The sequence below is a fragment of the Struthio camelus genome, chromosome 1 (assembly GCF_040807025.1).
Source record: "Struthio camelus isolate bStrCam1 chromosome 1, bStrCam1.hap1, whole genome shotgun sequence".
NCBI lineage: Eukaryota > Metazoa > Chordata > Aves > Struthioniformes > Struthionidae > Struthio > Struthio camelus.
The window spans coordinates 131,069,539-131,095,002 of NC_090942.1; the positions used below are offsets into that span (position 1 = coordinate 131,069,539).

At 36.6% G+C, this 25,464-nt stretch overlaps 1 protein-coding gene across 10 annotated transcripts in view; it reads left to right on the top strand.

Annotated features, from left to right (window-relative positions):
• DMD (dystrophin) overlaps window positions 1–25,464 on the top strand; it is a 1,217,172-nt gene that overhangs the window by 541,705 nt on the left and 650,003 nt on the right. For all 10 annotated transcript variants that reach the window (XM_068917030.1, XM_068917051.1, XM_068917057.1 and 7 more), the window contains one exon: window positions 1,355–1,527. In XM_068917030.1, the coding sequence (XP_068773131.1) occupies window positions 1,355–1,527 (173 nt within the window). The remainder of the gene's footprint in view (window positions 1–1,354; window positions 1,528–25,464) is intronic.

Genomic DNA, 25,464 nt, shown 5'->3' on the forward strand with positions numbered 1-25,464 from the left:
TTATTTTCCTTCTTTAAAGAATTAATAATAAAAGTGCATTTCAGAAACATTCATTTTGCTTGTGTTTCTTCTCTGGTAATGTTACATATGATGTATATTACCAGGACTTTAACATTGTGAAGAAACAACAGCTATATAAATTGGTTGCACAAAAGGCATGTTTTTTCCTCCAAAATCTGTATTAATTGCTATTTCTAATATTCCTAATGTGAGGCTGAAAGGTAAGCTTATGTAACTCATGTTTTTTGCTTGATACAAAAAAATATTTGTGTCTTCTTTCTGATAAAGGACAAGGAAATCACAGAAAGTACCAAGTTATGGCTGTTTGGATGATAGACTGAACTGCAACAGGCAGGCCTCTGATTGAGGCTTTCATTTCATCAATATAGATTCACAGGGAGGAAGTCTCTGCTAATGACTTTTTATTACTTTTAATGCTTTTATCCTTAAGTCAACACACCGCTTATGATGATATCTTTGCTCAGTGTTGGATTTTCTAAACAACTCAGTTATTCAGATTATTCTGAAAGATTAAGTAGGGAGTTTGTACCCCCGCCAAGTTCACCAAACAGAAATACACAGCATATTTACATCGTGCTTTATAGAGCTTAAAGAGAATCTGTATAATTCAGTCATGGAACTGAATGGAGTGGTAGGTGGCTATTTAATGGCCATTGACAATATGTAGTGTTCTAAATGCTTTCAGATTTTTTACAGATGTTGAGGACCTAGAGTAAATTCAGTTTTTCTTCCTCTTGGTTACCCAACACGCAGCCTTGTGCAACTAGTCGGTGTACTGTGAAGTATTTTATCTTTTTCTGAAACATAAAGAACTGAACATTACTAAGAATAAAGTACTACAGGTAGGATGGTAAGTACTGGGTTGTGAATATCCAGCCAAACACAAACCCAGTGATACCCGATAAGATATTTTTTCACGCTGTTACTTTGATAGCTGTGTAACATGTGCTGAAACAAGTATTAAAGAGGAGCACAAACAACAAAATAATTGAAGAAGACTCTTAAAAATGAGTCTGTAAAATGGGATTTTGTTTAGTTTCTTATGAAGAAATGAGGTTAAAACAGTCGTAAACTTGGCATAGGTTATTTCCTGGGGAATTAATGAGTGACTTAAGTTAATGGCTCTTTGATTTTCCTCCAGCTATCAATCACCTTTTCCTATAGTTTATTGAATATCCAAGGAAGGATGGACATTCAGTCATTATTACGTGGTTATGGTAAAACTGTTATTATTGTCAAGGCTATTGTTTATTTTGCATTTTTTCCCTCTTTCTTTTGCTCATAAACAACAGCTGATGTTTTGTTTTTCTCTTCTGAAATCTTGATATTACAGAGCATTAAAGATAGCCTGGGGAGATTGTCGGGTCATATAGAGGTTATTCACAGCAAGAAGTTACCAGCTTTGCAAAGTGCTACACCGGGAGAGGCGGCAAAGATACAGGAAAAGCTGACTCAGCTTAATTTGCAATGGGAGAAAGTTAACAAGATGTACAAAGACCGACAGGCGTAAGTAATTTTTAAAAATTTTTATTTCTGATGACACTTCTGTAGTGTTTGGCTTACTATTCATGATTGTTTCCTCATCTCCTTGTGGAAATACTTTTTGCAATCCCAAACCATACTGTCTTTTAACTAAGCACTACAGTGTTGATAGAGAATTGTAATTTAATTTGTGAGCATTTTTGTAAAATTGAAAATATTTTAACTGTCACTTGCATTGTACCCAAAACATGGCATGGTATTCCTATGTATTCCTATGTTATTAAAAATGACATACCTTTACCCTGAGATAGTGTTAGTCACTTATTCTTTTACACCTGTACACAGCACTGTTAATTTAAAAATCTGAACCTATGATGGCTGCATCCAGGTAAAATCCTGTGTAATGGTAGAGGATTTACCTTCAGAGAGGTTCCAGGAGCAGTTCTCACTTCATGTCTAACGCACAGCCACAATTCTTAGTAACTCTATCTCTAGAGTGGTCTTTTTGTGAGTCTCCTTTGTGTTTTAGATATCATAAGGTAAGACAATAAAGAAGTATGAAAAGGCATTAAAAGGATAATAAATACAGCAATGATCTCTTCCAATAGAATATGGTATTTTTATTGACTATATATTATTATTTTTCTCTTAGTGTATTATTTGTATTACTTGTAATCTGGGGATTATATTATGATGCAGAAAGTAGCCAAACCTATTTTATTGATTCAAGCATGGCTCATGCTAGTAGCCTAATAGAGACTAGCAATCCAGTGATTTATTTATACACAAAAGATAATGTTTAGAACTTTTGTCATCCTGCAAAAAATGCCTAGGTTTATATCCTGGAATTACTCTTTTAAAAATTTTTAATTACGATATGTCAGATGTTACTATCAGTGACAGAGAAATTTCTCTTATTTAGGGGATATACTATGGTTTTTCTGTGGTATGTGTAATTTAAGAGTTATCAAATACTTTTAACTTAAAAACAGTCTTGATTTTGGAGTTCAAGCATTTATTGAGTTACCACAGAAAATTCTTCGACAATTCTTTTGAGAATGTAAACTCTTAATCTGAAAATGAGAATACTTACATATATGACCAATCCCATTGATGAAAATTGTCCATTCATAGAAGTTTTACAAGATTGGCTCTTACAGACTGTGCTGAAAACTTGGCATTAACAGTTCCCTTTGATACGCTACCGTCGTTCGCCACCAAAGAGAGTGGATTGAAACTTGCTAGAATATCACTTTTTACATTGCCTATATGTTTAAAAATAACCCATATCTCAAAAACTATTCTTAAAACTGTTACAACTGTACTGAAAACAATAAAATCCAAATAATTATTGTTCTGTATACTAGGAAGAGAGATGAATCTAAGCACAAAAGCAGTAACCGGAAGAAAAAAAATTTCCTATGGACCTAGGCTGTACTGATTTTGTCCTACAGTCCAAGTCTACGTATGTTCTTTGTTTAAAAAGATTGGACAACAGCTAGCACTTTGCAGATTTGTAGACATATTCTTTCTGCAGGCAGCCAGCCACCAGTTTTGATTTGAGTTTGCTGGAGAGAGGGAGAGGAAAAAAGAGAATTACAGTAAAAAATATAATTCAATAATTCTCATGTCATCTCTGTTTTGCCACAGCCTCTAAAGTGTAAAAAGAGAAATTTAAAATCTGGGAAGGATTCCAGATTCTCCACACACATACTACTATTGGGTTTTTTTTGTTTTTTGTTTAATAAAAAGCCTGGCCCTGGTTGCAGTAAGAAAGATTCTTCTCTTTGTCAGGATGCTGTGTGCAAACATGGGCAAGGAGTTGGAAATAGAGACTGGAGCAGAATAGCTCACAAAGATAATAACAATTGGGGACTTTTGGTATTATGTTTTTCCCAGAGTTTAGGCTTGCCCACACACTTATCATGCTATAATAAATCAAGCTCTCAGAAACTTTTAGAATCTTCCCCTTAGGTATTTTCTTCCACTGGTTCATAGTAAGGAGAGCGTCTTTACTGTTAGCTGCAATACTGGACTACCAACACTAGCACTCAGTTATCTCATATGTAGACTGTAGTGATATTTAGCCAGCATCACAAAGTATTCTGAGGTGAAATGAGTTAATGTTTGTTGAGTATTTTTGCAGTCATCAGATAAAGGCACTAGAAAAGAAAAATTATGATTATTTTGCCACTGGAGTTTGCTGGGGGGAGTCATCCTCTTTTAGCATGACTGACAGTAACACAAGGTGATGATAAGCATCACTGCTCTCTAGAATCATAGGGCTTTCTCTTTAATTTTTTGCCTGTGGTGTGAGTTTTACTGTGCCGCTGTTTCAGTGGTTTCTCTTAAACACTGAGATAGAGCCTAAAGTTTCTTGAGCTTTGTGAGGTGCGCAAGAATGGTAGGAAGGAGATGAAGGAGGACAACATGGCCTTTAGCATTTTACTTCTAGCAGTTTATGTTTGTAAGGGGTGAAAGTATCAGTGTAAGTCTGCCCTTGAGACATGGATGAAGCAGTGTTTATGATGGTGATGTTTTAGGAGAGCTTTGGAAATATTGTTGGAGCACTGTCTTCCTTTTGCTTTCAAGGGAGTGTGTCTAAACGAAAGCATGAAGTCCATGTTTTGAAGGTTACAGAAACAAACACTATTATAATTTTTTCATTTCTGACTATTGGTTTTAGGCAGTCAAAGGGCTGTAATAAAGTGGACATTATTATTTAAGTAAATGCGAAGTCAAATATCACTATGACAGATGGAAGAACAAAACAATTTTTCTTACTCTCATAGTTCCTACCAGGGAGCTTGCTCTAAATCCCATGGGAAAAAATGGAAACATTCTTATTGAATTCCTACTTTAAGTTCATATTTTAGAAATGAAATTACTGTGATTCAAGTGTCAATTTAGTAATATTTTAGGCTTCAATGAATTGAGACTGCAATATGCAATTTTGGACAATATTTTGTCATTTTGGACTATTACCTGAGGTAAATGAGGAAAACTCCCACAAAATCTGCTCTTAAGATATTATTAGTATAGTTTAGTCCTACGGAAAACAACTTTGAACTAACTTTCAGTAATATATCTTTACTGTATGGACTACATTAACAGTAGTTATGGTGGTGTGTGAGTTCACTATGCTGTTATTTCAATGCCTAAAGGAGTCTGACACCCAGTAGATTTATAGGAAAAGATTTGAGTGACAGTGTTTTGTGTTTCCCAGAAAGTTCTTGTTTGGGAGGTGACACTGGGCAATCTAACAGACTGGAAGATTGCCTACTGTGATCTGTTAGATAGTTACTCAACTATTTGACTTTCTCTTAATCCGAATATCAGGTTTTGGTTCTGTGGGTTTTTTGAGGTGGTGGGTTTCTCACAGCTTTGTAAGAAACTTACCAAAAAGGAGAAAAAAAAATGGAAAAGAAATCTTTCCCAAAATACACATATCACACATATCTCATCAGCTCCTGACTGAAAGCTATACAAAATCACTTAAAAAAATCCACCATGTCAATAAACAAGCCAGACAGTCAGTAAAATAAATGAGAGGAGTTAAAACACCTGCTCTTGGTGAGACGTGTAAGGAGAATGTCCAGTTCCAAAGTTCAGCGCAACTGAGGCTTCTGCTGGCCGCTGGGAACATGCTGCTGTCAGAACCAGAAGGACAAATACAGTAAGGTTCATACTGTTGTGTTAACATTGCTGCATCATTTAAAAAAAAATGCTTTCCTTTTTTTGCTTTAAAATCTATATATTTGAGTATGTGTTGTTTGCCAGTAAGGCTTAATAGGTGAATCAAAGGGAAAACACTATTATGGAGCTTTGTTTTCTTTAGTTTTGGTTTTGGAAAATTTTGTACATATTTTCTTACTTTAAGTACAAATTAACCCAACTCTGATGAAAAACAAATCTGTTAAATATCTCCTAACTGGACAGGCAGCTCAAGATCTAAGAGAGCCTTAAGTTGCTATCAGGTGCTTTAAATTTGTACATGGTGATTTAAATTTGTTCATGTCTTGCCATGCTGCAGTCTTACTGCAGTGCTACTGTTTACTTTGGAAATTACACAGCACTTCTTTTTCTTTGAGATTATATGTTTGCTCTTTTCCTCAGTTTTCTACTCTGAGAAAGGACTAAGCCACTTTTCAGTGTTTCAGCTGAACACAATAGACAGACGGTTCATCATATCCTTCAATTCAAAGTATAAATAAATGTGAAAGTTGATTTTGCAAATGTATGTAAGTTACCTAGGAATCGTGGATACTCCATGCGAAGAGCTAAAAAATTCTAAGAGCAATTCTGGCTGCATTACAGCCATTACTCTGACTGAGGTATTTGGAGACATGTCCTAAATCAGGTATTCATTAGGGTTTAGCGGAAGGGAAAGACAGATTTGTACACTGTCGTCTTCTATACTACCAACAGCTTCAGAATTTTATATTAGAGGACAGATTGTTTGTTTTGGCAGGGAGAAAGGGAAGGAGCAAGTGGCTGATTATGCTCTTTGCATTATTTTTATTTACCTTCTCCAGAGAGCATACCTAGCTTTAATGCAGAAAAATAACTCTGTCTTCTTCTATGGATATTAATCCTACTCTTCTCATTCAGCAGCTTTTTCAGTAGTTAATTGTAAATATCATTAAGATGTTTACAGTTTAGCTACCAACTGCATTACTGTATTCTGGAAATCTTTTGCCTTTTATGTGAAATAGATTTCCTGGTACTCCTCATTTGTATCTAGATTCTTTGCAGTTAATTTTATAGTGAGTTGTTTTTCATAAGAAATCAAGATATAATATATTTTCGGTTAGTTTCACAGAAGAGCGCAGGCCACAGCCTTAGAGAAATTCATTGTGATCATAAATACTCTAATAGCTTTGCAAATCCAATTCTTCTACAGTATTTGAAAATCTTTTCATCTCACATTGTCACTTTAGTGTATTTTCTATACTTGAATAAGAGTTCCTACTGTATTTACTGTAACAAGCATTATTGACTTGAAAAAAGTATAAGCAAAAATGCTGTAAGCATCCTACTGTACTGTGTTAGTTGTGTGAGACACCTGAGAAGAATGCAAATTTTCACTTTTTTCACAAACTCATCAAGACACTAGTCTCCGATAGACTTTTTTTTTTTTAAAGAAAAGCATGATTTAGCATGGTTTTTAATAGCAGATTAGGGTTTTTTTTCCCTGTACATTACTTCAGAACATGATAAATGGCTGCATTTCCTACAGATATAAGGGGTCATACCATCTTGTGTCAAGCTGAATTTGTTTTTAGCTTTCCTGAATGCACACCAAAGCCCAGAAAACAGCAGGAGCAGCATGATTTGTCTTTTGTGAGCTGAAGAGTAATTTATGATTTCATTTAAAACTTCCATCTTTACTCTCATGATACTAAATTTCTACATTATCTTTTTCAATAGTCATATTAAGATAATGCAATATGAATTTTGTAAGAAGGTAGATGTATGTTATAATGGCAATAAGAATAACTATTTAGATATCAAACCTTACGATTTTTCCTGTCCCTGAACTGGAATTTAACAATAGTCTCCCTTTGTTACAGTAGCCTACAGTTTCTTGGTATTAATCATGAAAATTTACATAATGCCACTAAGACCAGGTACTATAGATCTTCAGTGAAGATATATGAAGAATATAGAATATAATATATGAAGAAAACAGATTTTAAAATGACTGCTTCCATAACTATTTGTGATATCTTGCCAACTTTACAGTAATGGAAGACCTTGTTTCTGTAGCAGCAGGATATTTATGCTTCAGTCTTGTTTCTGTGAACAACTACAGCTACTCTTGAAAAGTATTTCTTTCTAACAGTACCAGAAGTCATTGAATCAGTAAAGTGCAATAAACTTTTCCAGGACAGACCAACAAAATATTAATTTTAAATTATTCTGTAGGGGTTGCAAATCCCTAACACAGAATGCAAAAGCATTACTTTAAGCACCAGGCTTGAGGTGCTAGAGGAATACTCAAAAGGATTTGATTTAAAAACAAAATATTTAAATTTTACAGGATATTCTGGGCCTCAGACGTTGGAAACTGTTTTCTTGACTGTGAGTTACAATGCAAATAGATCCCTCTTATTAATTTTCAAACAACAAATTTTATTTTATATCTTATTAAACAATTATCTTCCAGGGCATATTTTATAGATTAGACTAATGTTTACCTAATTAAACTGAAATCTAATAAAAATGAAATTTTGTGAGAATGTGTGGGAAAGTTTATAGCAGATATCTTTATAAAGTGTTTCTTACTAATTCTGAAAAAAATGAAAATACTAATATGCGGATCTTAGTTATATCAGTTATAGTTTAGTAGCTTTGGAATACTGACAAGGGAAAGATCATCAATCCAGAATAACCATGCCAAAGCAGATTGAAGGGTTTATAAAAATGACAAATGACCAACAATGTTTATAATAACAAGAATAAACCATAAGGAACTAGCTATTCATACAAAGTCTTCTACCAAGCATGATTTTCATTTCTGCACAACAGAACAACTCCCAGCTATTTGTGGGTAGAATTAAATTGGCTTCTAATACTCATAAATCTTGATAATGTGTAATGAAAACGCGTATTATACATAAGAGTCCTTTAACTGACAAAAGAGTAACTTGTTTTGTTGTCACATATCTGACACTGCATTGTAGCAGTTATTGTAATCCTGTACTGATATATCTTGTTGAGCTGAGAAGTTTTTTGATGCTTCAATCAAAATAGTGGGGAAAAAAAACACAGAGGGCATTTCTTTTTCAAATGTAAGTAGCTTGTGTGTCCTGTATAGCTGTAGGACCACCCACCAGTAAGCCTTGGGGACTTGCCCATGGTGTCTGTGAATCAGATCCAGCCTCCTTGCTCTGTTTGGTAAGATGAAAATGTATAGATATAATATTAAAACATCTGGATAAGCCCACATGACACATTCACCGTATATCTCTCTTTTTAGAACATGGGACATCATTAATGAATGAAAACATGAATGAAAGATTTCATGAATGAAAACAGCTACAAACAGTTGCAAAAACAATGCAGAGCAAGACAGTATTAAAATACTAAGGAAATTTGCTTGCTTAAATGAAAGTGTCTAGAAACATTTATATGCCTGAAGATATCCTGTGTAGCATTTTCTTTTTACTCCAGAAGGTCACAACCATCTCATTGGTCCTGTGCCAGCCTTGCGTGGATTTCTCAGTAAAATGTCTCTATAAAATTACATTCAGGCACCTGAATACCTCTCTGACTGTCCATGCCACAACTATGTAATCTTGCAAAACATCCATCTACCCAAATCAATAATAAAAGATAAAAGTCACGTTTAGAAGGAAATGGTGTTGGTGCTTTGACTGTAGGATCTAGTTTAAGGAACATAAAAATGGAACTACCAAAGTTGCTGCTTTCCTTATTTGTTAGACATCCTTAGAGGGTTATTTAGACCGTTTGTGTTTCCTCCTCCAAGGCTCTTGAGTTTGGATTCCCACAGATTCCATCTGTGTCACCAATAACGCTCTGCAAAAGTCAAGCCATTAAGGATATGGATCATCTAAACTATCTTCAGCTGTCCAAGTGTTAGCTGCCTATTTTACAGTAATTGTATGGATTCCTTCTCAATTAAATACCCCCAGGAAGCAGTTCATTCACAGGTAACCGTCTGTCACACTATATAGTGTGACTATTCAGGGAGGCTGGATGATAAGCTTAGATTATACACATTACTTTTAGATAGCTAAAATTAGGAGAGATTAATCCCAACCTAGGTTGTTTCATGAAACCATATAATTTCATTTACCTGTAAACATGTTGTTACATATCTCTTTCACCAAGACCAGTCAGCATTACTTTCATCCGTGCCTTAACTCTGACAAAATGAATGACAATTATGAATGCTAATTGGCTCTATTTTCACCCAACTGGTGCAGGGAAGATAGCAACTTGTGGAAGGATTAAGCATTTTGAGGAAAAGACAAAGATAATGGCTGCTCCCTCATCTAAGAGCATCTACTCACAGATTTCTGATGAAGTGTTAAATCTTGTGATGTTATTAGACTTGCCCATAGTCCTGGATTCAAGATGACAGTAAAAACCAAAACAGATTATTTCATCTTCAAAGAGGGAAGGAAATTTTTTCGTTTCAAATGCAAACTCAAAATATTTACCATGTTTTAGTTATATGCAGCATAAGCTACTGTTACCCATTTTGACTTTCATAGCAATTCAAACAGTTCATTTAGGTTTTGGGAAGGGTGGAATGGAGACAGCTCATGATACTTATTTCTCACAGCCAGCATGAGTCTTAATTTATTTCTGTATATTCTTACTATATAGAAGTGCCCTACATTACAGTTGTCTTAGAATCTAATTCTTACAACAAAAAACACACCATTTGATTTGCCCCATCACCATCAAGTTAACATATGGGTAGATTTCATTGGTTCCTTAAAAAGTTAGTGTTCACAGTCAGGTATAATGTAATGTATAAATGCTTTTATTATGAGAAGTCTAGATATGGCTTTCTGTCAATATTTACACTGTGAAGAAATCCAAAGCATATGGGAATATTTTGTTGTCTAGATTATAACTAGAAAGATTTAATTTCCAACATAAGCTAGAAAATAATTTCTCCTTGTGTATACCCATTAAAATGGCTATTTCCATATGGCAATGTATATAAGACCATTTTCTAAGTGGAATAGCAATAGGTAAAATTTAAAATGATGTGTTAAAGCTTAGATACAACATAGGAGACAGGACAAGAAATAAAGCTATAGCTTTTGGGTAGAGAAATGTGTTTACTAAATCACTGTCATACAAGGATACTTAATATAGACAATTCTTGATATGGAAATTGAAGGAGTTTGAAGGGTAGAATGAAGTGAAAATAACTAATTCAGAATTTCTTTTATTAAGCAGGTCTGAGGGTCTAATATGAAATAACATGCATTTGTGCTGACTGTGAAAGTGTTTCAGCTGAAAAATAATCTTGAATACTTTTAAGTCACCAACCTCCAAACCTGGCAATTAGCATAAGTTAGCATAACTTTACTGTAAAATGCTCAGTGACAAAAATGCATCACACTAATACAAAAAATGATTGTAGTGACTTTTTCTGCCATACAAACTAAAACAAAGAATTTCCCTGGGAAAAATTACAGCTTAGTCATGAATAAGTGGGCTGTAGAACTGAGGAAATGTCTATGAAGACAGATATGGGCCAAAGGTAATTGGCTTTGAACTGTCTGCACATGAACCATCTCCAGCCTTCAAGTCAGATATCAGAGATAATATGACACTGTGGTCAGTGTCATAAGCTTAGAGACCCAGCTGAAATGCAGGTTCTACTTGCTTGAGGGGTGACGCTACGCCAATGCAGCTATGTAATTTCACAGCTGGACATGAATTATGTCTAGCCATGTCAAAACGCTGGCAGAGCTCATTCATGCTTAGCTACCTCGATCTACGTAGACATAGCCTAGGAGAGCTGCAATATCACCTCAGGTCTGATGACTCATTTGCAATGGCTTTTATTACTTTCCATAAGCGTTGACAATGAAGGCGTTCTTTCACTGTTGGTATTGAATCATTAGGTTGTGTTACGTGAGTATTTTTTAGCTAGTTGAATATTTGGTCAACTGTGCACAGAATGAGGGATGATGTTGCAGGAACTGCTTTTAGGTCCAACGCAACAGACATACTAAGGTGAGCTCCTTTCCAGAATTCCCTTAATGCTTCTAAAGGCACTGCTGAACTCTGATTGCCCTGGTGCAGAGTACCCTTAGCATAAGTTCTTCCTGGGAGAGCATTTTTTGCCAGTAGGAGGAGCCTCATCTTCTAACATCTATAGCAAAAGTCAGAAGTTATAACTTTCTCTATTACACAGTTTTCATTACTGTCATTTCTCAGCCATTAGTGATCTGTCTGTTACCTAGTAAATATAATTCTCTCTATCTTTCTCCAAGAGAGTTTGTGTGCAATTTTTTCTTTTGTTAAATGTTTTATTTATACCCCTGTGTGTTAAAGAGTGAAAGGACTTGCATATTATGTTTGGAGTAGAAAGCAGCAAGTTTTGTGGTAGTTATAGACCTTTGCTGTAATAGTTTAGAGACTTAGAAAGTTCTGTCTTCTGCCCTGGTGAACTTCAGTAATTCAGTAGAGTTCATGAGTTGTCAAATTTCCTTTTCTTGAACAGCAAGTCAGCTTTTTGAGGTATTTTTGGCAAAATTCACTGACTGCTTCTGGTTTGGTCTGGAAAATTGTGGGAGTCCAGTGTAGAAATCTCAGTTAGATTTCAGTTCTGGATTTCCTAACAAATTATTATTTTGGTTGACGTAAAGTTGTTGGCAAGCAGTTCTAGTTTATCCACACAGAATATAATGAACATGGACATCTTCCATATCTCATGACACCCTTTGTTATTCTGGGAAGAGGAAAAGATAACCTTACTTCTGGAAGGTGAGGGTATTGAAGAGAAAAACAGTATATTCCTTCAGTATTACAGCTTTCTGTTTGAATAGTCCATTTCACTTTCCATGCTTTCTCCAAGTAGGAGTTGTACTGTGGATAGAGCTTTCCATTGATAAGATTTTTAGTACCAGGAGCCCAGCACACTTTTGGTTATTCTCAGCCTGGAGTTCTTGGTAAGGTGTATGCTGACAGCACCTGAAAAACCTGCCTGCATTGACTCTTATAGTACTAGGTATAGTGCACATTTTGAGGGTAGTCTCTATTCCAAAACATTTGCAATGTGTATACTTTAGATTAATTTAGCCTTGTATTTATTTATCTGGGAACCACAGACATTGTTTTATTCAACACAGAAAATAAATTATCTTCTTAAATTGAAGCAGAGCATTCCAGAAATTTTCTGTAAAAAAGTAAGCAAAATATCTATTTTCTGTTTGCTGTTATTTTGAGAGAACTTTATTATTGCTCCATTAAAAGTAGCTCTTTCTAATATGCTATATTATGCGATATATATATGTGCTTATTTATGTATATATTTATATATATGCTATATATTGCTTCCTGGAATATATCATTTTCTTTTAAATTAGACTTTAATTTTAAGATATTTCATTTGATCTGTAATTATCTTAAGAGTTCAGTTCCTTTTCATTTAAAGAATGGTTAATTCATAGCATGCAGTTGAAAATACTCTTTCGAAAGTTACACTAGTTAACATGAAATAAGACAGACAGTAATTTTACTCTTCTCCTTTATCATTATGCATGATATCACTCAGGAAAATTGGGTTTAGTAATAACTTCATTAAGACCTTGGGGCAGTTCTCTTTGTATTAGAGCAACATGAGAATACTAAAAGATTGTATAGCCCTGGTTTCAGGCTGATGATCTGATTTACTATTTCTGTCCGTAAGTATTTTATGACAACAGCAGAATCTAAAAAGCTGTGGTGCCATCATTTAAAAACTGTAACAAAAATTCACATATGCTTCTCACAGTAGGTATAGTGCATACACAAATGAATACATGTATTAACTTGAGGGCCAGAATACAGCTGCCAAACAAAATGGACTGCAGGCACTCTCTGATTTTGATCAAAAAGATTTTGATTCATAGAGTCATAGAATCACAGAATAATTCAGGTTGGAAGAGGCCTCAGGAGGTCACCTAGTCTAACATCCTACATAAAGCAGGATCAGCACTTGGTTGGCCAGGTTGCTCAGGGCTTTGACCCATCAGGTCCTGAAAACCTCCAAGGACAGAGACTGCACAGCCTCTCAGGAGTATATTCCACTGTTTCACTATCCTCATAAAAAAAAAAAACATCTTTATATCTAGTCTGAACCTCTCATGTTTCAACTTACACCTGTTGTCTCATCCTCCCACCATGCACCCCTGTGAAGAGCCTGGCTGCTTCATCTTGATGACCTCCTTACAGGTGTTGAAAGGCTTCTACTGGATTCCTTAAAGCCATCTCTTTGCCCAGTTCCCTCAGTCTCTCCTCACAGGGCCCTTGGTTCTCCCACCCCCTTGGTGACCCTATTCTGAACGTGCTCCAGTTTGTTGATGTCTTGTATAGGGGGCCCAAAACTGGATGCAGTATTTTAGACGCGGTCTAACGAGTGCTCAGTGAAGATGGGTAATAGTTTCCCTTGATCTGCTGGCTGTACTGCTGTTAATACAGCCCAGGATGCTGGTGGCTGCCTTTGTTGCCCGGGGACACTGCTAGCTCACATCCAACTTGCAGCCCTCCAGAACCCCCAGGTCCTTTTCCACAGAGCTGGTATCCAGAGAGTCAGTGTCCAGCCTGTATAATTGCAGGGGGTTCTTCCTGCCCAGGTGGAGGACTTTGCATTTGTTGTTGTCGAATTTCATGAAATTCCTGTTGGCCCAGTCTTCCAGCCTGTCTAGGTCCCTCTGAAAGGTATCTCTACATTTGAGCATATGGACTTTTTCCACCCCCCAGTTTGGTAATACCGGCAAACTCCACTGCCTCTTCCAGTCACTAGTGAGGATGTTAAACAGGACAGGCCTCAGGATAAACCTCTGTGGTTCTCTGCTTGTTAACAGCTATCAAGTAGAGTACAACCCATTTAACTACTACTCTCTGACCCTGACAACCCAATCAATTTTTTACCCATTTAGTTGTCCACCTATATAAACCATAACATCCCAACTTGGATATAAAACTCCTCTGAGTAGTAGTATTGAAAGGCTTGCTACAGTCGAGGTTAATGACATCTTCTGCCCTGCATTGTCCACAAACCACATCGTTTTATCATAGAAGACAGTCAGGTTGGTCAGGCAAGATTTACATGTGGTAAACCTGTGCTGACTGCTCCCAGTCACCTTCTTCTTCCCATGCCCAGAAATGCACTCCGTGATTTTCCTAGGGCCTGAAATGAGGCTGGCTGGCCTGTAGTTACCTGGACCATGTTTTTGGCCTTTTTGGAAGATGGATGCAATGTTTGCCTTTTTCCAGTCATCAGGACCTCTTCCCAGTCTCTATGACTGTTCACAGATGTTAGCAAGCGGCCTTACTGTGTCAACAGCCAGTTGTCTTGGGTGCTGCCTGTCTGCTCCCATAGACTAGTGAGGGCTGAGCTCTCTAAAGTAGTTCTTGACTTGACCATCATCCACTGCTGGTAATACTCCTCTTCATAGAACCCTGCCTCTAATAGAGTACACAGGCTTAGGAGACACTGTCAGTAGTTATTCTTTCTTCATAGGCCCAATATCTTTTTCACAGTTTTAGGAAGTTTATATTTATGGAACTCTTTGGCTTTTTCCAAATTTTTCAAATTTTCTACAAGAAATTTTGCGAATGTTCAGGTGTTTTCTATGTTTCTCCTTGAAAACTTAGTGAAAAACATTGACAAAAATGTTTGGGTTTTGCACCACTTATTTTCTTTAGAAAATAATTGCGTAGAGTTAATTGTCTTTTGAATGTTAAGTATTTCCTAATACAGAGCAAGACAGGGTACATGTGCATGCACATAGCTGTGTACACTCTGATGTTATGTGAATATGTTTTTAATAGCGAAGCGATAAATTGAATTTGCGAGGCTCCTTCACCTCCACTCTTCTCAGTAATTCATTTTCTTTGGGACAACTTCTGGTCACTAACTGGCACTTACAAAATGAACAGCAGCAAAAAGAGCAGTCACAAGAAACGTTCCTTTATTCACAAAAGATGTAGATTTCTTTTTTTTAAGAACTGAATTGCATGTGGGTTTTGGATACATGGTAACCAATGCTAGCTTTCTGGCAACAGGCGGTAGGTTTTTGGGTGTTAGTACTCCAGTAAGAAAGATTAGAATCATTCTAGCCTGTCATATGCTTCTTACTTTCCAAAGTCCTGTGAAATTGTGTCTTAGTAGGGAAAGAGTTTTATTTGCTGCTTGTTGTTATGTAAGTTACAAAATTTCTAAATTATATTATTAATCATTTTTCAGTTTGAGATATAAATGAATATTCAAGGTATAATAAGATCCCTCATTTCATATTTTACAAATATTAAAATAACAAATATTGAAAATAAAAAAGAAAATAACCAACTTAAAACCATTTCTAATACTGAATTCCTGTGAAGTATTATTGTTTTTCTGATATTTGGTTTTAAGTTCTTTTAGCCTATTTAGTTTTGAATAAATGCATAAAACTTGAAAATGATATGAATATATAATGTCCAAGCAATCACTAATTTTACTTTATCCATCAAGGAATTTTTAGTGTTTGTCACAACAAAAGAGGAGGGTTTTTCTTTTTCTGCTTGGAGTTACTCTTTAACAATAAGTCAGTCTGCCTGCTAACTTGAATTCTTGTATATGCATAAAAAGATTATTAATAATCTCACTACTATTCAGTATACTCCTCCTTGTGGAAGCATTAAGTAATTGCTGTTCTGCAGTTTTCAAAGTCTAGTGCTGAAAACACTGTGTGCATAAAAAGCAGTATAAACTCATCTGTTGATTCACATTGCTCACTGTGATAAATATATGCTTAAGCAGCAAATCAGGGAACCCAAATAGCCTAGCTGTGTGATGTCTTCAACTGTTATACTCATGAAAAAAAAAAAAAAACACATAATACTCATTTGACATGGTAAGAAATAGTGCATCCGGTGAGAATTTCTGTAAAGAGATCAAGACACAGGTATACTTCTGTTAGGGTGGCTAAAGGCTCTTTCATTCATTAGTTAGATTTCCTGAAGTCTCTGCGAAGAACTTTCTCGTTACAGACCTCTAGAATGCATTAATAATCAGAGGGGAAGCGTTTGTGGTCGAGATACCTGTCCATCTTATTTAACAAAGAAAAGTCGTGGGTTTCTTGAATTTTAAAATATTTAGAAAGTGCTTCAAAAGAAACAAACCAAAAACTGTGGGAACGTCAGTTCTAAATATACACATTTTCAGAAATGTCTCTGTAGAGCTGGCTGCATCACTGGGGGATCTCAGTTCTTATCGTGACAGAATATCTTCATGTCTAGAACTTCCACGTGCTAGTTTAGGTTCCCTGGGCCATGGGCCAAGTTTAGCTTTGTAACGAAAGCTATTACCACACTATGAATGATGAGGATGACTGCAGATGTGACCATTTTCTTATGAACTAAGATATGAAAATGCTGGTCCCCGTACATTGAAGCACGTTACTTATTATTTTCCTGTCATTACCATGTTACTCTTTTGTAACAGGTCTATTTCTATGTAGCAATCTAAAGCACTTCCACAGCTGGAACTCCATAAGAAAATATGTTTAAAAGTGCTTGTTTCCATCCATTTGCCATTTTTTCTTATGGCATAGGAGTTTCTAAAGTTATTTTTCTAAACAGATTAGGGAAGAATATAGTACCATTTTCAATTTTTCTAAAATGTCTTACCTTTCATCATCTTCATATTAATATATATCACCTGGAGACCCACCTAAATGCTTCAGAATAACAGAGCAGAAATATTTCTTGTGTATTTTAGTACAATCAGAATTAAATAAAAGCTATCCATTTACTTTTACTGTTTGCAACATGCTAGGTATTTATCAGCAGTTCTAGTTAATAATATTCTAAAAGGAATGCTGTTTCCTTCATACTGCTTAACAAAAGGCCCCCTTCTACCATTTTTATTAGTTATTACTGTAAGGTGTTATGTCTGGCTGCAGAACTGGACTGGTTTTTCATGCATGAATTTTCTTTGCTAACTATATTTGTTTTCCATTTGTATAGTTACAAATTGAATCCTTTGTACACATATCTGTATGTCCGTGTATGAATGAAATTGCTTCCATTCACTCAGTTTTAGAAGTTTTATCATCTCAGATTGAGTAGCATACCTGGAACCATTTTGAGAATGAAAGGTAAATAAACTGTTCATCTTTATAAAGCTCATGGTCCACATTCTGTGGATAGAGGCAGCACCTTCTTCTGCAGTGTGGAAGCATGATGGTTTCAGGGGAAAACATATATATGCATAGCACTTGGGTGCCATAAAGCTTAGGTCTATGGGTCCTTTTTCAAGGTTAGGCTTGGGCTGACAAGCTTTTGCTGCTAGGGAGGTCTTCCCGGGTCATAGGAAGCCTTCAGAGGCTGCATCTGAAGCCTCTAAAACATTACCGCTTTAGTTTGGATCGGAAGAGAACTTTTGAAATAGATCTTCTGCTTGTCCCCACTGTGCTTTGATTCATGCTGAGGAGGGGTCTTGGAGCATCTGAACTAGATTCCTGTTTGATTAAACAAATCTGGAGGATACGGTCCCGGACCACACCAGATGTAATTCTGTTGCAACTCAACATTTAGTCTACTGGACCATACTGAAGATAGCTTGAAGTAAAACATTCAAATATATCACAAGTTGGCCTTATTGGTTTAAAATTAAGCATATGTTTAGGAAGTTGACAGCAGCCTAAAAAATGGTGGCTTCTGCTATTTCCTGACCAAGAAAAGGAGATCTTTCTCTCTGCTCCCTATTCCCTCTTTGTCTTTTACAGTGACCCCAACTAGTTGACCTGAATTTCTGCCTTATGCCCCAATAATATTATTCTCAGTGGGAACATTTTTTCACAGTACTACAAATAAGAGGAGCGTCAGATTCTGTGCGTCCTTCAGTAGGAATTTCACAATAATGCCTTACCTTTTGAGAAAGCATTTCTATTGGCTGTAAAGTGATTTGATAATATGAAACTGAATTTTTAACTAACTGAATGAGAGAACACACTAAAGAAAAAAACTGTAGTCTATCAATAGCTGTATGTTTTGTCTGCTAGCATAGTTACTGAAAAGCAAAATGTAAGAAAATATGTAGCTGAACAAAGTCCTTAATATTTGAACAGCCAAAAAATCAACAATTAATAGCATATATTCCCAAAAGTGGAAGAAAATGCCTGCTTTTCTGCACTCAAAGAAAGAAAAAACATTCTCTCCTATTTTGAATAGTTATTTGGAATAAATCAGCATAATTTATCAATTCAGATAACAAGCCTTTGTGTATTCAGAATTTATTAAGCAGTTGTTGTAGTTACAGATTTCATCCCTTAGATCATAGTTGTACCCCAAAATATAGATGTTTTTAAAGAATTCAATATGATAAAATCATAGCCCTGATTTTAAAAGTGTGTCTGAAAATAGGATGCTGACAAAAATAGTAGATCTCAATTTCCAGAATCATCGTTGCATCCTGAAACAGTAAAAAGTTCGAACCCATTAACTTAGGAGATTAATAGTTTCAGGATGTCAATTGGAAAAAAAAAACTGTTTAATTATTAATCATTTTACTGGAACATCAGTCCACATGCTTCATTGTTTAACATAGGCTTTATATATATACATAAGTATGTATGTAATTATAGCATGTAAAATACAGTAATTGCAGTTTTTTTCTGCGCAGTACTAATAAATAAAGAAAATCAGAATGATTTGCAGGTTTTGCCAAATAACAGAGCTTTCTAAAAGCCATCAAGATTGAAAACAATTGTTGAATATTTTGATATTTCAAGGCCAAATTCTATCCTCTTCTAAAGTTATGTGCTATTATTTTTTCCTAAATGGTACACATTCTGTGGTTCAAATTTTAAGTTTTGGTGTTGTGTGGCCACTCAAGACGCAGCACCCTGTCGCGACTCATGAAACTCGCTCCTGACTATTGCACTCTGATAAAACCTTCAGCCTTGTTTTCCGCTTGTGTAGCAGAGGACCTTTCTACTCAGTGAGGTGTGATTGGTTTCTGATAATGTGTGAAGATATTATAAAACAATAGTGAAAGTTGTCTTACATATTAAATAGTTAATTCCAGATGTGGCCTATTACCCTCTTATTGAGTGTCCCTCCCAAGTCTTGGTTAAATACGCTCATAACATGCTACAAAATAAGCAAGAATTATATTATTCCCATTTTATAAATAAGAAGGGGAAAGTTGTGAATTTCAAAGTCTTACTCCAGATCACATACAAATATTCTGGTTTGCCAAGAAGAGAACCCGAAATTCAAATCCAGCCTTGTACCCACAGGAGCACTGTTTCTCTCAGGTACAGCATGAACAGAGGGTCAGAGATACTGTGAGGACAGGTGTTAGAGATGCCAAAGCGTTTGGGAACGAGTTTTCTTTTTAATGAGCAGAGAAAGTATTGCCTGAGCAAAATACGTAATATGAATTGTTTCCTGCTTTAGGAAGAACTGCAGTCTTCAGCCATGGGTTTTTCTTTGTTGTGTTTTCTGCACGTTGTATCTGAGAAGTGGCAGCCTGCAAGGCAGGAGTAGGCACAGCGAAGGAGTGCACTGTAGGGATGTTTCCTGGACCGCGTAAAACCCTGAAAGACCATTATGGAAACCCCACTAGGGGGCAGTTTTGCAGTGAAAGTGGCTCTCGGTGGAGCACAAAACGAAAACTTGTTTTTCTGTTTTCCAGTGTGTTTTGTCTTTCTGTCAGAGTACAAGACACCATCTGACTAGGTGGAAACAGAGATAAAAGCTAGTGCTTCCTCTCAGATTCATGGGCCTTCACCTGCCTGCTACAGAAGTAGGAAGAACACCTACTGCTCCAGGAATCTTCTCCTCCTGATTCTTTTAGGCACTTCCTTCCTTCATGCATTATTTCTATTTTCCCCCGATTTCTGTGTAGAAATTTTAGAATTAAGAATCTACATTTAGTTTTTATGTCATGGAACAAAGAATTACTAGTTTTACTAAACTGCTGAAAGACTGGCTAGCATCTTATGATGAATATTATTTTTAGAAACAGTTATTCTAATATAATCAAGCAAGAAAATGAAGTTAGAAAACCTAAAGCTCCCATATAGATACCCCAAATTCAAACACATTTAATTACGATTCCTTTCTTTTTTCCATTTCCACTTCAAATAATTTTCTGTGTTTACAGTATTTGACAATATGGCACATGAGTGAACAAATAAAAGGCATAGGAATAATTAGGAAAATAATATCGTATCTTCATATTGTCAGGGTGGTTAATGGCAAGCACTGTAGTTTGCCATTAATGTGAAGTGGCAAATGTCTGCATTTCTGAACTGATGCTCTTTACCAAACACTGTGACAGTTTGCAAGCCCAGAAATCAATTGCTCTTATAACCATGAGAGGGTCTTGGTCCCTGCAGTACTCTGAATGGACTAGCAATCCTCTTTACTATCTTTAAATCCTCTGACACAACAATAATCCCCGTTCAACTGCATTTCTTCTCCTTCTTCCTAGTCTTGAGGCACAGTCATTTGGTCAGTTCCCACAGTCTTCATGCATTCTATGAACTGATGTCATCTACTGTGATCTGCTGCAGCCGGTAGCAGGGAAAAGCCTGCCTGGGGCATACTGCATGCAGGGATCATCCTAAAAATAACCTTCAACTATAGACTGGAAGAAATTTGAGCACAAGGGGCCACTCTGCTCCTTTCATATACCTTAAAGTAGGAGTTTGCAGACAGAGTTGAATTCTCTCACAGAGGAATGTATAAATATATGACATTCTGTTTTCTTCCAGACAAGAACAACTTGTCAAATGTCAGAATTTCCTGTGAAAGGGAATTTTCCAGTTCAGGAACACAGTGATGTTGCTATCGTTTTTCCTAGATTTTCCTGGCTAAAAGCCTCCAGTATTATAACGTTGGGAAACAAAACCCTTAGCACTGGTGGCAAGGCAAATCCTAAAGGCAGAGGATGAAGTTATAGAGGGGAGCACAGACTGGGAATGGAGACATTTTCTACTTCTTTCTCTGGAAGCCTAACAACCCACCTTGTAAGTTCTCTCCCAAGTGGGCTGCTAAAGAGCCAAGAATATGGATTGTCAGATAGCCGGGCAAGATCTCCTGATTTCTTTGAAATCTGTGACACTACTAGTACACACCATAGATGCAAACCCTTTGTTTTGCTTCCTAATGCAAAGGGACTTTTAAAATTCTGCCAGGTGTAGGATGGACTTCCAGCAAACGTAGGGTTAGGAGGAGCTGGGATGGAAAAACATGACAATAATTTTGAGCAAGAGAATTTAGATACCACTAAGAAAGGAAAATAGCTAGACATGAGTTTATTAGGAAATTTGTTTCTGTTAACCACCCTGAACATCCACTAATAACGTGCATAATGCACTACTGTAGTCACTGTTTCTGGGCTCTGGTCCTCTCTTGTTCCTTACTCTTTCATTCAAACTAAAAATAAAGTAAGTATTTTTGAAGTATAACAAGAGTATGTTAATGGCATAGAAAATGATGTGCATGGCATTTCCCCTTTCTCCTTTTTTGCTTCTTATTTAGCATTCAAACAAAAATGGGGTAGAAGCGAATTGGTGCCATTCTCAAGCATCTCCTTTTCAAAACTGTAAAACTTTCAAGAAATACACATGCATCGAGGACACCTCTCTCCTAGAGTAATCTCATACTGTAATAACATCAGCGTGGAGTCTCAATAGCAAACACTGAGCTGTTCCTCATGTTGTTTTGACATCAGATCTCCTGGAAATGCAGTCAGATTTGTAAACAATACCTGAGCTGTTGAGTAGTTTGTCTGTGTTCCCTTGTAACAGTGGGAAAGCAGTTGCGCATACACAGTTTAAGAGGAATAGATCTATATTCCAGGGCAAGAAAATTCAAGGGCTTTGTAACCATTTGCCTTCCTTGATTCTAATGCTCATTTTCCTTTTTCTGACACCACTCTAAGTCAGAAGTAAGTCCAGTGCTTCAGTGGAATTGCACTACTATAAAAGCAGTAGGACATGAAAAGAGGATTAGAAATCACTAATCTTGGAAGAGTTAGGAATTATTTTGTAAGAATTTTTTTATTTCAATTGTGGTCTGAAGTAGTGTGCAGCATTTACAATCATACATGAAAATATTTTGAGAGAGAGACTTGTCAGTTAACTTGAGTCTTCAAGTCAGTTCCCACCTGGATTCGCTCTTTTTTTCGGGCCTGATTTTCAGAAGTCATTTTCTACTGCTGTAGTAGAAACCAGAAGTTACAGATGCTTAGCTTTTGAAATCAGGTTCACAATATTCATTTTCTCTAAAGACAACAATCTGACAAAGAGATAATATCTTACTCCGGTGGAAGACTGTTGTGAATGGATAGGGGCTAATGACAGTTCTCCTTGCCAGCTCAGGTTACCTCAGTAACGAGTTAGTGTTTACTCTCTAGTCTAGTTATCTGTTTCCAAAGGAGCTAAAGCAAGGAACAGACTGGCATAACATAGAAAAGTGTAGCATATACCACTGAGAGTGGCTACTAGAAATGCTGAAAGAGTGCTGTAGATTATTCTTACCATCATCTGAGCATTGTATATCATGTTTAGCCAGACCAGGAATGAAAGATACTTCAATATTTACAGTAATTTGAGACCCTTCAGAGAACTGCGTTTGATCTCTCCCCTTACTTAAGTGGAAGACAGGTGAGTGTGAAGCTGAGCACAGGATCCTTGATTCACTTTGCCCTTCACTCTGACATAATGGGTGACTATGACAGAATGCTAAACAGCCTGGCCATTATTTCCAAGATGCTGCTGGGGAATTGAGGGTGTATATGTTTTTGGTGAAGGTTATCACGCAGCTAACTTCTGAGATGTGGGTGCTTCTGCAATCTTTAGTATGTTTTGTCTATGAGTAGACTAGGAAAAGATCATTTTGGAAAAAATAGAAGTAGTTCTCTAATACTTTCTCTAATAGCTTTCTAATACATTTCATTATCTGAGATTGCTGTATTGTATAAACTTGCTTTTTTGGACAAAATGCATGCAATGATGGTTCTGTACTTTACCTTCAAATTGTCTGGTCATTGAACCAGAGAAAGAGAAGATAAAACCAGTTGAAAGCGAAGTTACAAAAAATAGTTTTTGCTCCACTAAAATTTTCCCTTTCTTTTATTTGAACAACGCTGTTATCTCACACAAGATAGCAAGGCATCTAATCTCATTTACTTCCTTTTTTTTTGATACTGTTCTTTCATTATTATAACCTGTGTAAATCCTGGGAAGCAATCAAGTTTCCTCACCAGTTAGGCTAAATGACAGCAGGCTGTTTGCTTGCACTTGTGAATAGCGCCAAGCTGATAAGATACAGCAGATTCCTTACCTGTTTACAGAGAAGAAACAGCCGTAGCTAACAGGATATCTTTGTTAGACTCTGCTTTGATCCTAAGTAATGTGACAGGACTGGAAATAAGGGTCCAAAGTTCATCCTGGAGGCAGAGCCAACAACAGGACTGGAGGCAAGCTATAATGCACATACAAAGGGTCCTTCCAAGAGGCCAGCTGCCTGCAGCATAGGTCCAAGGATCCGTGCAGAAGACCGGGCTGGAGACAGGCACACCTATGCCATAGCCAGGGCAGGGACTGACTGCCCTGGGCAGAGAGCTGAAATGGGGCTCCTAGACCATGGGTGGGTGAATGAGGAGAACGGAGGCCGCGCTAGGCTGGACAGGGACAGAGAGGCTGATTGTTGCCCTTGGGCCTTGCCACTTTCTTGTTTTCAGTGATTCCTGCTCACATGCAGACTTGGGAGATTTGTTTTACTGTTCGCTTGAGAGGGTTTGAAGTGTTTGACTGTGAACGTTTGTGCTACTTCTCCCTGTGCCTGTTGACTAATGAAGAGGGAAGGAGGAAGCCTGCCTTCATCTTAAAACATTAAAAGGGTGAAGAGCATTACGGGACAAGTGCATTTGGAAAGCTTTACTAAGTTTAGTGTAATTTTTATAGCTTTCCCAAATCTTTGTACATTAGCCAGTTATATAACCCGTGATATAGCTGACTGCCTAACTTATACCAGAGAGATGCAATATGGCTAGTGCTCAAAGGAGCTATTGCAGATAGGTTATTTTTATTTGACTAACAAAGGTGGAGGACTGTGCAACATATGTCCACCCTGGACTGGACCCAGTATCCAGGCACCTCAGCCTTGACAGTGGTAAACAGATTTAATTTTGCACACCATCTGTGCAAATGCTTTACAGTTAGATTTTATGCTAGTACAGTTTCACTCAGAAAGGGCAGGTGACTAATGCAGAGTGATACACAATTTCTGTGTAGGAGTGAGAAACTATCCAGGTCTCTGAATTTCAGTGCTGTGCTTAGACTGCATCATTGGTTTTACCACTTAGTGGTAAAAAATACAAGGAATCTTGGCTACAATATTGTGATGATTCTCAAATTTAAACACTTCCCCTAGTCAGCATTTTTGTAGTTGAGTTATGTTTTGAAAGGCAAATTGAGCACTGAAGTCACCAGTATATATTTTAATAAGCAGGACTGTATATTTGATATTAGACATAAATCATCAAATCCAGGCAGATTGTTTATCTGCCGTGCAAAGACTAAGGAATTCCAGTAAAGCCTTTGTGTGTGTGTTTGTAAAAATAAGTGTATGTATGTAGGTATGTGTCTATATTACTTGAACACACCCTCCCCACCTCCCCACCCACCCCTAACCTATTCTATAGAAGCAGATGTCCTATTAAAATGCTATTTAAAAAAAAATCATAACAAAAGAAAATATTCAAAGCTACGTAGGTGATGTTAAGGAGGTTTTACTTGTGAAAATAAAGACTCTTAACACTTAGGATTAAATATGATTTTAGGAATTCTCATTTTAATACTCTGTTAATATTGTAAGTAATATAAATGGTGTGTTATGTATGGTGTCTACTAATATGCAGCTTCTTCTGCCATGCGGTTTTCTACTGAGACATATTTATAGTAAGTAGGATAAATTAATTACAGAACCGTGTAATACAAGGATGTAATTCCATCTAGTAAAACCCCCTGAAGTGGAGCCTTGAGTTGTTTGCCATGTAAGGGAAGCAAAGCATAGGTAAGTAGACTTTGCTGCTGTGTCAAAGCTTTTCCCTAGAGGTAATGTCCAAAACTAAGAAAGATTTGTTTTATTCTTGTACAGCTTGTTTTATTGAGCCTTTTCCTAGCTAGCACCGAAAGCAGTAGGATTCCTTCTACCTTTTACTTCCCTCCCTCTCTCATGTGTGTATGTAGGTTTAGC